General features: G+C 25.7%; 1 protein-coding gene across 1 annotated transcript in view; it reads left to right on the forward strand.

The window, feature by feature from the left end:
* Positions 1-3,447: 3,447 nt before the first annotated feature.
* LOC132917368 (tetraspanin-2A) overlaps positions 3,448-16,389 on the forward strand; it is a 159,819-nt gene continuing 146,877 nt past the window's right edge. The window contains exon 1 of the mRNA XM_060978085.1: positions 3,448-3,691. Coding sequence (XP_060834068.1) covers positions 3,584-3,691 — 108 coding nt within the window. The 5' untranslated portion in view covers positions 3,448-3,583. The remainder of the gene's footprint in view (positions 3,692-16,389) is intronic.

Genomic DNA, 16,389 nt, shown 5'->3' on the forward strand with positions numbered 1-16,389 from the left:
AGTACATAATATATATACACCCACCACTTCTATCGGTATAAAAATAATATAATATACATTTTACGCCACACAACAGTATCAAATTTATCATCCAACATGACTATTGACTATACTAACTATACTATACGGTTGTAACCGACGAGTAAGTTTTTTACCTATGTAAGTAACCAACGGTGGTATAATTGTCATAAAACAATATAATATAATGACTCTGCAAACAGATAACAATACGGGATAATAAAAGTTATAGAATAAATGAGTGTTATTTAACTTCCAATTGCAGAACGAACAAATCACTCTATCGGTTTACAATATTATTTTGAAAGTGTTTGAATGTTTTTCCACCGAGACAAGATGTATTATTTTATCAAAATATAGACATTTGACACGTTACGGCGTTGAAAATAAAACGGTTTGATACTATTATAGCATGTCTGCGATTTCTTGAAACTTAAATACATTCATAATAATTTTTAGTTCATTGCAATTTGCACTTTTTAAGGTTTTTTATTGTATTCGGTTCAAAGAACTAACACAATAATAATATAACATGCGTGGGACGTAGGTAGGTGCTCTACATTCATTCATCTGGTCGTGTAATGGACTATTAGAAAATTGCACGTTAAACTGAATGCACAATCAAACGAAAACGTCGTAGAACCATTATTATGATGGTACGAGTATTTCGCTTACGTCAAGGCAGCGCGAATATAGAAGACAATAACAACCGATCTACATTATAATAATATTATCGTTTCACAATAACGTCATGCGCGTATTTACCCAACGCCGCCGCCACATTTTATGATGTATTTCCAGTAATAAATAAATAAATAAATCATGTTTCTCGTGGGTTTCAGGTCGGTGGCAGTGGCGGCGGTGGCGGCAATGGCGACGGCGTCTGGACCGTTGGGGTCTATCGAGTTAACGTTACACGACTGAAAATGAGCGCTCATAAATTTTTACTGGCTTTTTCTAACGTACAGTGTTTTTATTTATTGCTCTGCCCTCCGACTTGCATTGTACGAGTTCGGTATTTCACCGTTTCAAATAATACGCCCTATTATATTATGTCGTATGTTGGAAGAACAATAATGTCCGACCAACCTATCTCCCTCGACCACCGAGTCGGCATTTAGCCAGTCCCTAAAACGATGCGGCGACGTTTTAATTTGACTGGCCGCCCGATCCACTTATTTTCAATCTGTAATAACACTTGTTGTTAACCAATTATTTTTAAAGGTTTTCATTTATTCGAGTATATTATTGGTCAATAAAGTGATCATATATCTGGTCAATCGGAACCCAGATTATCTTAATGTCGTATCATAGTATCACTGATGGTACTTTTGCCTAATGTAGTTCCACTCGAAAACCGAACATTAGGAGTACCTTTTTGAATCAAAATAGTTTACAGTTAAATACGTATAAAGTTAAAATTGTTCGAAAAGCTTTTAATACGCACAATATTAAAAAAAGATATCTCAAAATATCAATGGAAATCAAAATAATATTTCAAAAAAATACAATACCCAACAATGCATGATTTTTTTTTTTTTGATTCAAATAGTTTTATCACGTTATTTATTGTACATATAAAATTGAAAAATGTATTAGGAAAATATATAAATTTCAGTAATTACTTAAACATACATTTCAAAATTATGGCTAAAATTAATATTATTTCATTCTGGTTTATCAGTATCATTATTAACAGGATTATATGATTATATTATGTGTGAATGACATCACTATATTATTATATACAGTGTATACACAGTACACTTAACAGTAATATACTAATATTGTCATTGAATAAGTTGCATAATAGATGACGAATTAGGTGAAATAGACTGAATAAATTGTATTATCATAGTTTCCGGAAACAATACAAAATGTTAATATTTAATACAATGTCAAAATGGTTTTTAACCAGCATACAATAAGCAATTAAAAAATTAAAACAGATATTTACCGTAAATTAAGTATTTAATTTAAAAAAATACCTGGCATGAGTGGTATGCGCGTGAATTCGGCTTATTTTTCGTCATATAATAATAAATTAGATTTTAGTATAAACTATAATAATTGTTGACTTGACAGCAAAATATACAATAAACCGAAGAATAAAATTTATGCCTAGGTTAATTTCTTTATAAATAAATTAATATATTAAGACCTTTAGAGTTTAGACAGTTTAATGCAAATAATTAAATATGCAGTAAATTGTGAGTGCTATTTGATTGGTGTGCAGTAGTTGTAGGTGGTGAAAATAACGAGTTCTTTTTCACCATTATGACCTTACTTTTTTTTTAACATCACCACTTTTGTAATTACTCCATCCTGAAATCCTGAGTACATTTAGTGTTGTTAAAATATGTTTAATAATATAACGGCTATCACAGGATTGAGAAAATTTTATCTTTTTGGTCAAACAGTTAAGCAAAATTGAAATTATGTGAAGAATTCACTACTGCCTCAATAATCCAATACAAAATTATGTTTTACGTTATCATATTAAATAATATACATATTTTTATCATAGCGATAGAATTATACTAATAGATAAAAGTGATTAAAAATTAATATTATCTAATACTTTTGGTAAGTTTTATTTTGCATGCAATTAAAAATTGAACAATCTTTTATATTAGTATGTCAAAATGAAAATAGTACAAAAGAATTGTAAAATGTTCACTGTAACGATACATAAAAATCGAAATACGGACGAGCATTATGAGTTAAACGTATTTGAAGTTTATGTAAACAGAGTAGTTGACCAACATTTTGTAAAATTAATAACTTCTTCTCTCTGCTCATTTAAACTTAAAATACTTATAACTCCTAAATTACTCGTCAGATTTTCAATAATTATTATTATTTATTGAAATAGTCTGGAAAATATTCTGTTGCAGAATATACAATAATTATAAATGTATATTGTCATTTAAAAAAAGTGAAAAACTTAAAGCATAACGATAAAAAATATTAAAATATATAAACTAAAAAAATAAATAGTTATAGATTTTGAAATAATTAAAAAATAAGTGTTGTTCAGTAAAATAATCACCTTATACACTATACAGTATGCCCATGGGTGCCAGTTAAATACTGCTATATTTTTTCTAAAATTTAGATATGTAACATCATTCGTACGTTATATTTGTTGTTATATGTATTCCTATCAAACAAAGCAGATTATTACGTATTTACGTAATAGTTTAGTCATAAATTACAGTAAGCTATACATAATTGAAACATCTTACGAAAAATTAGTCACAAAATATTGTTATTATTAGTACTAATAGATGACTATAATGATACATATAGTATTTTGTAGTGAAAAGATAACTGTTTTCGTTATCGGAATGTCGACTAAGGTGCGACTATGCAGAGTAAATAACATACCTGTGCTATACTTTTATCTGGCCACTTGTCGGTGTACGGAGGATTTCCACGCGGAACAGTTTGTTTTGTTCGCGTACCGACGACGGTTGTAGAAAAAGTTGACGACGTAATAATAATAAAAAACAGAACACGTTACCGTAAAATCGGCCGCGTACTCACGAGTAAAAACGAAACGATGACTGTGGTGAGTGCCCAGAATGCTCTAGCCAAAGCCGCAGCCAAATTGGAGAAACACATTAACCTGTTGAAGTACACGATATTTTGTATAAGCGTCGTAATATGGGTAAGTGCACCGTAGTGTGTTTTTTCCGTTGTTCCACTATAACAGAAAAATTGTTTCGTATGTATTGCTGCTTAAACTTGTAATGGTCGATGGTTGATAACATATTTTTATCGTCGAATGGTTCATTATTATGCGATTTTACTTGTAACGAGACGGCCCGTCTATAAACTGTGACCAACACACTAGGTAATATTGTGAGTTATAGGTTGTGATTCTAACTTGATTTGTTTTAAAGGATATTCTAAATTCAGGAATATTTTTTTAGTGCTAAGAAAAAGAAATAAACGTTTTTCGTTTATTGTTGGGGAAAAGAAGTTTAGACTTTGAACAAACTACACCAATGAATTGGAAAACAGAAACCAGTAGACTCCAAGTGCATTTTTATATGAATAATAAATATAGGTACATGGTGATTATTTCACCATAATTAATTATACTAAAAAATATGAAAGTCTTAGGTTTATAAATATAATTTAAATACCTTATAAATACCTATATCACAGATTGAATAACACTATTATTGTGTTATTTACCTCCACTGTGTTCGTTCGTAAATCCGTAGTTACGGTTATCACTTATGGTTATATAGTTACGATTGACGATCATTAACTTAGTTAACCGATTTTTCTATGCATTGTTAAACATCATTCTGCTTTTTTAATCAACTACCCAATTTAAATATTTTATAAAATTAAATTATCAACATTATCTTCAAGTAGTAAAAATTATGAACTTCCTAGTCATTGTTATAAATGAATTAACACAATACAGCTATTGGATTTTTACAATATTGTCTTTATTGTTTGATAATGTCAAGGAAGGCATTGATTTAATCAAATACTGATGTTAAGCATAAATTATATTGACTAGACATTTACGTTGTTACCTAAATTACATCATTAACAGTAACTTATATAGTTATATGTGCAGTCCACGTCAAATAACATTTGCCTTTTGCTATACAAATATACAATTAATAAAGACTTCCAACAAGACCTAAAACTACCTACATTCAACACACTGGCCAAATTCCATTCAAAAATAAATACTAACACCAATCCTTTAGTTAAAAAATCCTAATCCTAGCTTGTTTATATCATAAATAATTGATATTACATTTTGAGCCAATATTAAATTTCTGTAAATTGGAATAAATAGATTTACATTATAAATATGCAATATCTAATAACTGTTCTAATTATTTTAAACATTAAATTATAATAATATAAGTTTATGTCAATTAATAGTTTTTTTTTAATTATGATACAAATTTCTAAGTAAAAACTAAATAGGGTTTGCTACCAGAAAGTGTCCTCAATATTGAAGACCGAAGCATTTTTATTACTTCAAAAGGCGATGAAAAATATAAAAAAATAATTTAAAAACATATAATATATATAAATATAATACGCTTATCGCTTATTGCTGAACTCATAATATAAATTCGAATTTAGAACGAATATTCAATTAATTGTTGTACATACTATAATATAGGCCGTCAGCTTGAGTCGTGATTGCACTCCAGCTGTAAAACAATAATATCCGATCGCACGGGTTTAAGGTGAATTCCCTTGATTAAGATTATCTACACAACAGCACCTATAATAATACTCTGATGATGATGACGGACAAACGCAAATGGCATTACGCAATAATAACACAGTGGCTCAATATTATAATGATATTACATTATGTTCTCTGATTCTAACGCGCGTTCGATATTCAATGTGGTTCGTGGAATAACCGTGTTCGCGTCCCTTACGTTATATCTGCCTGCGTGATGAGTATAATAATATAGACAGTGGATACGACCACTGGACGATGGCATATTACAGCGAGCTGTCTGCGCGTACTATTAGTGATGGGATCATAGACAAGTATTATATTATTATTATATTACGAGTATTATGGATGTAGTATGGATTGGAAGGTTGGTGGCACGATGTACACATTTAATGAACCGGCCGGTTTCAATAATATATTGTCTGTAACACGTGGCTTATTTTACCCGGTCTCGTCCTCCGACCCAAACACTGACATTACATATTATTATTATTATGCTTTGATTGAAAATTTCGACCACCACAATTAATATTATTATTTTTAATATGCATTATATGTATATGTATGAGCAGCAAACAGCCACTGTTTTTCATGAGTAGATATGTAGTTTCAAAATCTCCTCTGACGGACCTAATATTATTGTATTAATATCGTGGAAATCCGATGGATTTATGTTCATATGATGAACAGTACAGTTTAATATGCCACTTTGTGTTATACGTTTACTATTGCAATATAAGCATATCATAACGACAGATCTGAAATTAATTTCTCAGTATTAAAAAGCCATGCTTAATTTAACCACAGATTTATCTTACAACAATATTTAACACAACCAGCAACAGAAAATAAAAGTTTTTATTAACGCGAATTTAATACAGAAAGTTATATGGATTCTATGATTACATTTTTTTTTTTTGGTTTATTGTTAAAATTATATTTTTGTATAATGGAAATAATATAATACTACCATATTATCATTATGTGAATAAGGGACTTTGTGTGGACTGCATATAAATGAGTGCTTAAAGACAAACATTTTAACAATTAGAACATAAAATAAATAGTAGCTATATTTTTTCAAGGTCATACTAAATTATTCATCAATGTTTATTTTTAAATAATTATAAGCATTGAACGTTTTATTTTTTTCGTTTGTTATAATTATTTAGGTATGCAATGAACATAAATAATTAAATAACATTATTCATACGTAACTTTAAAAGTTCCTACATTATAATTACTAAATTTTAACGAGGATTTAAAACAAATATATATGTATATATTACATTGCAACTTGTTTTAAAGAAATTTATTTATATCTTAATTTTGGAAATATTTAAAATATTCATCACAAACATAACATTTTTAAAAACTATATCTTAATTTAAATATAGTGAAACCTACCTTAACGGAAACCTTCAACTAGTGGACATTTTTATGACTAGATTTTGATAATTGTTATCGTAATTATTAACTAAATATATTTTATTACAATCAACATTTTTTATTTTTATAATATATAATTAATAATTATATTAATATAGCTTATCTTATCCGTCATAGGAAATAACTGTGTCATTCGGTAACTGATTTTTTTTTAAATAATATTACATAATATTATACAAATATGCTTACAATCATAGATACAAATAATATAAATATAAAATTAATGTATAACATGTTTCAGATTTATTATTTTAATATTTTTTTATTTTTTATTTATCCATTCGTCACATTTAAGTAGCAGACTCTGAAATAGTGAACAACATTTGGAATGAGAATGTCCGGTACTTAGGGGTTTCACTGTAATATAAAGTGTAATTTAAAGTTCATAAAATATAGAGGCTTACGTTTTGTTTGGTATTTTAAAGTTTAAAAGTGTAACTTATATTAACGTATAATCATTTTAATGCACTTATGTTTTTTTACAGTACCTACATTATGTAGATAAATCCACCAACCATACTTACTTTCTCATTCCTCCAAATGTCTTTAATACATTTATTTAAAATATGTTTATTGGGATTTTTAAATACACTTAATAAAGACTAAATTCTCAAATTATTGAGTTATTTTTTTACCATATAAGGAGTATTATAGCAATGCAAACATCCGTTTTTCAAAGAAAGACGCTATGTGTAGATTATGAAGTGGATATTTTTTTTGTTGAGAAAGTTGATATACCATATTAAAATTTGAACGTGTAGTTTATCAGTTGTTTAAATGTTTAATGTTTATACTAGTGATTTTGGTCAATAAAAAATATTTTAATATTGGATCTAGAATTTATAAATACATTTTAAAATATTCTAAGTTAATATGGATGTATCTCTATAAAACACTAATTTAATAGTATAACATCACTCAAGAATTCGAAAATATGGACTTAGGCATATTTAAGAATTCCAATAAATAGATTTTAAATAAATACATTGAAGACATTTGAAAATAAAATGGTAGGGGGATGGTTGTTGAATCAATCTAAAAATAAAAAAAAAATTTTAAAAAACCAAAGAAAACTAAAATATCTACATTTTATTGAATATTATATTCATACTATTTAAGTTAACATCCAGTTTCTAAAAATGTATTGTTATATTTGTGATAAAAAACATTAATTATTTTCAAAATGAATACATAAATACATAAATGTTTGTTTTAAATTATTCCATAAAATTTAGTAATTATAAAATTTCTTGTAATTGGTATAAATTGATCATATCTTAATGAGCTTCACTTGAAATGTTATTTTTTTTTTAAATAAATACCTATAAGAATAAAAATAACAATAACTCTTGGATTATAACGTCTTATACCTATTGAAAATGTATTCATGTAACTTAAAATAATTAATTTTAAAGGTTTAAAATATAAATACTATATATTATATACTATATTCGTAATACTTATAGGTTTTTCATCAATATGAATATATTTTTAACAATTTCACATTTGGTATAATTAATTTAACCCAATTCAATAAATTATCGAAATGCGTTCCATTATAGTATAGGAGTTTACATTCTTTTATGTAGTTTATACACAAAACTATAATCAAAAAACGTAAATTTCAAACCTTGAAAATAATGACTAAAGATTAATAAATTCACAACGTGTACCTATAACGTAAAAAAAAAAAAATTGAATCGGTTTTTATTCATTAAAAATCATCAAAAGTAGGAAATATAATTCAGCAAACTAATTTCAAGTATTTACAATGATTCGTTTTTGAGTTACAGCAAAATCAAAAATCGATTTTGTCAAAAAGTGGTTATGCGTAAAAATTCCCGTTTTTCCGTAATTTTTTCAGGGTTTTTCTTGACACTTTTGAAAATTATTGAAAATTTTTTACTTTTGACCACCCAGAGTACCAACTAGATAAATTTTCCTTTTCAAAGAGGGGATGAAGTCAAAAATCGAAGCATTATTACTACTCCAAAACGTGATGACAAACACAAAAAAAAAATTATATAAAAAAAAAACACACATCATTGTAAAATCAATACATTCATCACTCCGTTCAGAATCTAATATAAGTACAATTATTTTTATAGTAATTTGAAGTGAAATTTATATATTTAAACGAAGGATAATGATTTCAGTAGGTACTTTTATAAAACTAAAAACATTATTCGTGTGAACTTGCATCTGTTAAGTATATTATTATATTTTAAATCTTATACAATGACATTTTTTAAATATTTAATATTGTTTAAGTTATTGTTTATATTTATATTACACATCTATTTAAACCATTCAGCGTAGAATTTAAATTGGCTTTAAAAGATAATGTAATATAAAATAATACTTTATTCTAAAAATATAATTATTTTCCAAAAATTAATGTTTTAACGTAAAATAATAATATGAATGAAATATTTTCAAAAACCTTAATGTTTTCTGAATTAACGAGTGTCTTGCTTAGGTACATCACCCCATACATTATATTAATATAATATACTTAGTAATAATAAAGGTTGATAGATTTAACTCAAAATAGTTTTTCTTATGTAGTAATAATTTATCATTGAATTCAATTTGATTACATAAATTACAGTGACTTACTCAATTTGGTATACATTCAACACATATCGTATTACAAAACAATTATCTATATTTATCTATATTTGACCACTTGTTCTCCTTTATTTCTATTAAATAAATAATTAATAATGAACTATGTAAATATTAAATCTATTTAGTTTATATAAGAAATATAATAAACTTAACAATCTGTAAAAATATTAATTAACTGATTGATAATTATATACCATGAAAAAAAATAATCATTAAGTTAGAAGTTATTTTAAAAATAAAGTTATTCATAATGTAGGTAAGTTAATATTAAATTTTTAACTCATAAATTAATTTATTAATTTTTTTATTATTTAATAATCTTTAAGAAGATAATGAATCCTATTGAAAATGTTCGTTGTTTGTATATTAATGCACATTGGATTTGTAATGCACAAACTAAAAGAAAAAAACACGAAAAAGTCATAAACATCATATATCTATAATAATAAATAGAGGTAATATATATTAACTCATATAAAGCGTTTGGCATTCCAATAAATCCACATGTGGCCGTAATCATAACACGTTACTAGTTTGATATCCTCCAACCCTACTGTCTTACAATTTTATAGATTTTACGTAGAAATATTTTACTTTCTACCTGGATCCCATACTGAATCGTGATTAATAGCCACAATTTTTTTGCGAGACATCTTCTTGTGTCCGCTTAATATTTTGAATGCACGATCGGTCCCTATTACCAAATATAGGATCAAACAACTCCACGTGTTTTATTGGCACCTCAGCCTTTGCATGTACGGCTGTACGTGTATTATTATTATTACTCATATAATATGAACGTATATGATATGATGACCCGCAGATAATAAATTATTAATATTTGATATTTTATTGTAGAGAAGAGAAAACATTACATCTAACTAAACTGTCCAAACACATATTATATGATAATATAGCATATAGGTACCAATAAGGTTAAACGAAAATTTCGAGTAACGAGTGTGTATCGCATAAGTTATTTGGAACGTTTCCATTTTTTATTTTTATTTTTGAACAACTTATCATTTTGAGAAATTTATTTAACTTGTTTTACTCGATTTTGGAACGGTTTTATGGACTCTCCGATCGATAACACGACTTTCGACTGCACAAAATATAGTTTTGCCGTCTTTTAAATACGACACAATCCGCAACAATAGTACTTTAATTTCATTTTCGAGTGTGTTTCACTGAACTGTGAGTGAACGTGGCAAGATATCGTTTGAAATGTATGCCCTGCTGGGCGCATTACTTCAGCGTAATGTTTCGACTACGTCAAAAACCGTAACCATGATTACAATTTTTATGGTAAGTGTTTTATTACATATTTTTTTAATGAGTCCTCCACCCTAAAAAGATACTATAAAAGTAAAAATAAAAATATTTCATTGCTTTATAAAACAACACGTGTATTTAATGATCATAACAATATATATATATATACATGTATTAAAATACGAAGACATGCATATTATGTTATTTTATACTTAAATTATTGTAACAATTTATGAAAAAAAATATAAAAATTCCGTTAATAAAAAAAATTATCTATAAAATGAATTAAGTACCTACGAAATAATAATATTTTAGTTCAAATATGCCCAACTCAAACAATAATGATGTAATGATCATTGTACAGTGTACACATATTTCTGAATTATTTATAAAATTCCGGACAGCATTTAGAATGCAATGATGGTATACCTAAAAAAAATCTTTATGTCACGTATAGAGCATTTTAGAAATATTGTATAATCTACTATTTGCTAAGATATCATTACTAAATTTTGATATTTAAGTAAATTAATGTCAAACGATACACTTCAGAGCACATATTATAAAGATGGTCATTTTAAAGTCTGCAATACTGCACGTCAACTAATTTGAATATCAGGTGAGTTCAATGCAAATAACTGATTCGATGCAACAAAATAATATAAATATAATAATATAATAAACTATCATTTTACAGCGTTAATAATGTATATTATTATTATCTGATGTAATGTATACATTTATATTTTTTATTAATATTTTAAAAATGTCGTCACAAAGAGTAGAAGTATTAAATGATACAATGAGTGATATTTCCTCCTTTCCTCCTCAAAAAAAAAAAAAATTGTAATTTCAACAACGCACATTCCTTGTGTACATTATTATAAAACGTACTAATGTACAATGCGGCAAAAACACATTTGCTTTTTAATATTGACTTACTTTCGTAACAACTGCGATGGGGAAAGCTCTTCAGTGAAATTGAAATTATGTCTAAAGTTTTTTCTACAGTTAATCGTCAACGTATACGTTTTTAATAATATTTAAAAACTATCCTTTGATCTTTGAAATTATGTTTAAATTTGTATACCTACTTATTTTGATGTGCAATTATGTTTACTGATATTTCATTTTTAAGCTGGCAAAAATATCATAATGGTAATGACTCAAGTAACTTTCACGTTGATTTTTAGATAATTCCTGATTACATTTCTATTTGTTTATTAAATTATTATTATGTTTAGTTTGAAAAATATTGTGAATCCACAAGGAAAAAAATTGTTATTGATTTATGAATCCATTTTACATTATAGAAAGATAAAATGTACAACCCAATTATTACAAAACTGGAATACGGTTAACGAGTGAACCATTTGGTGGGTCAGCTAAATTGGAATTAATGAAATACAATTTGCAAAAAATGATTTGATACTCAATAAACAGTAAATGGTCTAATAAAAACAACTGAAAATAAATGTGTAACTAATTTAATTTAAATGAATGTACAATTTACAAAACATCGTATAATCAGGATTTAATAAAAAATAAAATAAAAAAATAAATTTTAAACCAACCATTATTGTTTCTGGTATACGCATAGTTTTAAAAGATTCACTACAAATCTATAACGAGCTAGCAGCATGTTTAAATTAAGTTTTTTTAGGTTTTTGTGGGTATAAAGAAAAAAAATGTCATCTTTAGGGTATTTCATGTTACAAAATAAATTCTTCTTTCCTTACCTTTAGATACTTCAAAAGAAAATATTTCCTTTTGATTGAAAAATAGCTAAATATATATTCTCAGTTTGTGAGAAACGTAAAATTTTATCAAACTATGCCAACCATATATAGATTCTGAAATATCGTAACCATATTAAAAACAAAAGATATATTATATTTTTTTAAAGGAGTTCTTTTCTTTAATATTTTACTTAGTTTAAGGAAATATAACATTAATGGTAATATGCAAACTATATCTACTTTTATAAAAAATGTTATAAGTTAGTGCCAAATATATTGTATTATTTGTATTATATATAATCTTCCAAAAATATCCATAAAAACCTTGGTTTCAATCAAAATCCACTTATTATATTATAACTCAATAAAACCACAATTATTCAAGAAATCGTACAAGTCGTCCAAATTCTGTAGATGCTACAGAGACTAAATTTCATTATCAATTTTTTTTTTTTTAATACATAAATTTAAATACATAAAATAAACTAAAAAAAACCTGCTAAAAGTAATTTAAAATTTAAAAAAAACTGATTGTAATTTATTTTACCTACAAATCAGTCTTTAATTCTCTATTTTTTATATTTCAATATACTAATTGTACATTTTTTTTTATTTATGATACACATAATTCATATATATATATATATACTTCCCAATTTATACTTTGTTTTAAAATATATTGAACTATTCTAATTAAAAATATTTAAATTGAAAGAGTGTTTTAAAAACTTGGTAGAATAAAAATTAAATATATAATAGAGCAAGAGCATATTATCTATCGTTAGCATCTAAAAATTATTTTTCACAAATTATAAACAAAGATTAAATGATAACAGCATTTAAAAAATTAAATTCAAGGAAGCATTTATAATGTATTTTTTTTACCGGAATAATAATTCATTTAACTATAGTATGAAGATATATATTATTAAAATGCTATTGTTTTTATTCTTGTAAACGGCTTAGTAAAATGTTATGGCGGGGGGGCACTATATTTCATAATTCTGGCTTGTATAATTTAGAACATGGTTAAGGCAAATTGAAATCATTAGTTAAATATAATCTAAAAAATCAGTTTCAAAAGGTACTTTAAGTTTGATTAATTAATTAATACTTGCTGTTAATACTTAAAAGTAAATAATTAACTTGATAATATATATCGTATTTTAAATAGACATACATTTTGTATAATAAACTATTATTTTAAAGTTTACTATTTTATAAATATTTAATAATGATTGTTTTTAAGATTTCAAAATCGGAAGTTAAATAAAGATAATATAATTCGTGGAGTACTTACATTTTTCTGAATGACCGGAAGTAACTGAAAATCGTAATTATAACTTCCTTTTTCCTGGGTTAATAAAAATATTTTCTATGATTAAAAACTTATTAAATATAAGAATAGTATAAAACTATAAACTATAGTTATATCCTACAAATAATGGCATTTCTTGTGTCCTACCTATTGGTATAGTAATATCTTACGTATAACTACGTAATAATTTAAACATACTTCATAACTTAATTCGTAATAAATAATAATTATTATAAAATTATTTATTTATTGTTGGAAATGGAAATATATGTTTGAAGATAGGTATTTAATAGTATGTTTAAATGTTAAAATAACAAAAATATTTTATAGTAATTATTAAAATAAATAAACATTTAAAAGTAAAATATTAAATTTATTTTAAAAAGAAGTTATAGCTTAAAAATTATAATTAAATAGGTACACATCTAACTTTTGTAATTATTTTTACTTTATAAAACCCAGATTGTAATAGTATTGATCATTATTTTGTTTTATATATCGCATTCAATATAAAAATTATGGTCATAACGTATTTTTAATTTCTAAGTTTACTATTTCTCAAAATAAAAAATAATACTTCAGAGTAAAATGCATTTTCAAATTAAACTCACAAAGTATATTAATTTATACGATTAAAAAAAAAAATTTAGACTTAAAATGTACTTTTTTCATGGTTATTTGATTTAAACTATATTTAACTTAATATATATTTTACTATGTACAAAATAGCTGTGCCCGTGGACTTCGTTGCCGTACAAAACGCATTCATGTTAAATGTGGTTGCATGTACTCGTACCTCATGCTTATGAATAAATAATATTTTTGGTGTTCTGATTTAATGTATAGATAATATTTCAAACATATCAACTCAACAAATCTGTCCCAATCGGTTTCACTCGTATTTTTGACCATTTAAAAGCAGTATAGTTTAATAATTATTTTTTGTTCAGGAGGACAGTATAAGACAAAATATATATTTTAGTGTTTTTCAAAATTTCTATAAAATTTGTAAACTGCTTTATAAACTATATTATTCATTTTTATGATCAAGTGCATAAATTATATATTATTATAAATTATTTTCCGATCTTAAATGGAAGCAAGCAACATGACAGTTATACTTGTGCACTTCGTTGACCATTAAAATTATGCCTATTATAGTATTATGTGGTTCAAACTTTGTTTAATCTGTTATTTATAATTCTAATTTTCATATGATACGATGTTCCTTGTATAGCTATATAAGCATATTAGCTAATTATTTAAAACAATTAATAATTCGATTGTTAATTAACTCATAGAATCGGAAATGGGCTTAACACCTTCTCCACCTGAACAAACATACGGAGCTACATCCTTATAGGTATCTCGATTTTTTTTATCAACTGAAAAACCGTTAATAATAATTAACATAATTAAAAGATTTTCATAATCATTATTTTAAAATAAGCTGCAAAAATGCAAGATGATATAATAATGAACATTTTTTTAGTAGTAGCTCAACTTCACTAGAGAAAAAGTTTTACCATTTTTTGTACTAAAAAGTAAATTAAAGCTTTATTTTCCTGAACACATAATGCCATTAATTGATTCATACTTTATCGCTCAATGTTTTATGGATGGTAATTGGATCCATAAAACTGATTAAATCCTGATCTACACACTTTTCTTGCGTTTAAAAAAAATCCTGTAACGATTGAATGAGTGGTTTTCGAAATCATTGGCATCTAAGATTCACACATGTGTTATTTAAGACATATTATCCATGTTAAAAATTCCTTGTTCCGATTGCAGCACTACCTACCGAGTGCAACTGTTAATCAAAATTATGGATGGACCCACTAAAGCATAGGAAGAACATTTCATCAAAAAGGTCAATTACCTAGCCTTTTATAGGAGACATTCATTGACACGTATAGAAGAATTATATATATATATGCTTAAAATTCTAAAATGAAAATTTATAAAAATTAAAAACTTATTCTGTAATTTTAATATGTTTTCAAATATTTATTAACGTCAAATTTATTATGAAGAATATATACCAACAATATTATAAATCTTAGTTGTATTAAATGAACGTATCAAATTAAAAACTGTATTGTATTATTAATTTTTAATTTAATAAACATGTTTCAATCATTTAATCTAATATCATAATATATTTTCTATCTTTCTAGAATGAATGTTATTATAAAATAATAGCAACGCTGTGTTTTACTAAAAAAATTTACAAATACATAACTCATTTTCTTAAATCGACATGTCAAATCAAAATTATGAATTTAAATACCAAAGTGACTTTATTTATTACATATATTATACTATTAAGTTAAATAATATAGTAGAAATGTTTATTTATTATGTATTATATGTATTATATTTTATTATTTAATATAAAACATTATAGTGTTAAACGATATTCTCCTGATCGAGTCATTTTTTCAAGAATTCACTTTATCATAAATAAACGTAGTTCACAGCAGACAAAAATACAAATAGTGCAAGTATTATTGCATACCGACGCTAATTCCTACAAGCACCACTTCGAGATACTATCATCATGCTCGTTTGACTCACCCACCATACCCGATCACGGGAGTAATAGAATAGTAGAGCGAACCAGCTGTACAAGTACGTACGAACCAAAACAAAGGTGACAACTTGCTTTGGTAACGTCCTACAATTAACCTGGTCGGTGGCGACGACCATTACGAGTGACG

This window comes from Rhopalosiphum padi, chromosome 1, assembly GCF_020882245.1.
Source record: "Rhopalosiphum padi isolate XX-2018 chromosome 1, ASM2088224v1, whole genome shotgun sequence".
NCBI classification, from domain to species: Eukaryota; Metazoa; Arthropoda; class Insecta; order Hemiptera; family Aphididae; genus Rhopalosiphum; species Rhopalosiphum padi.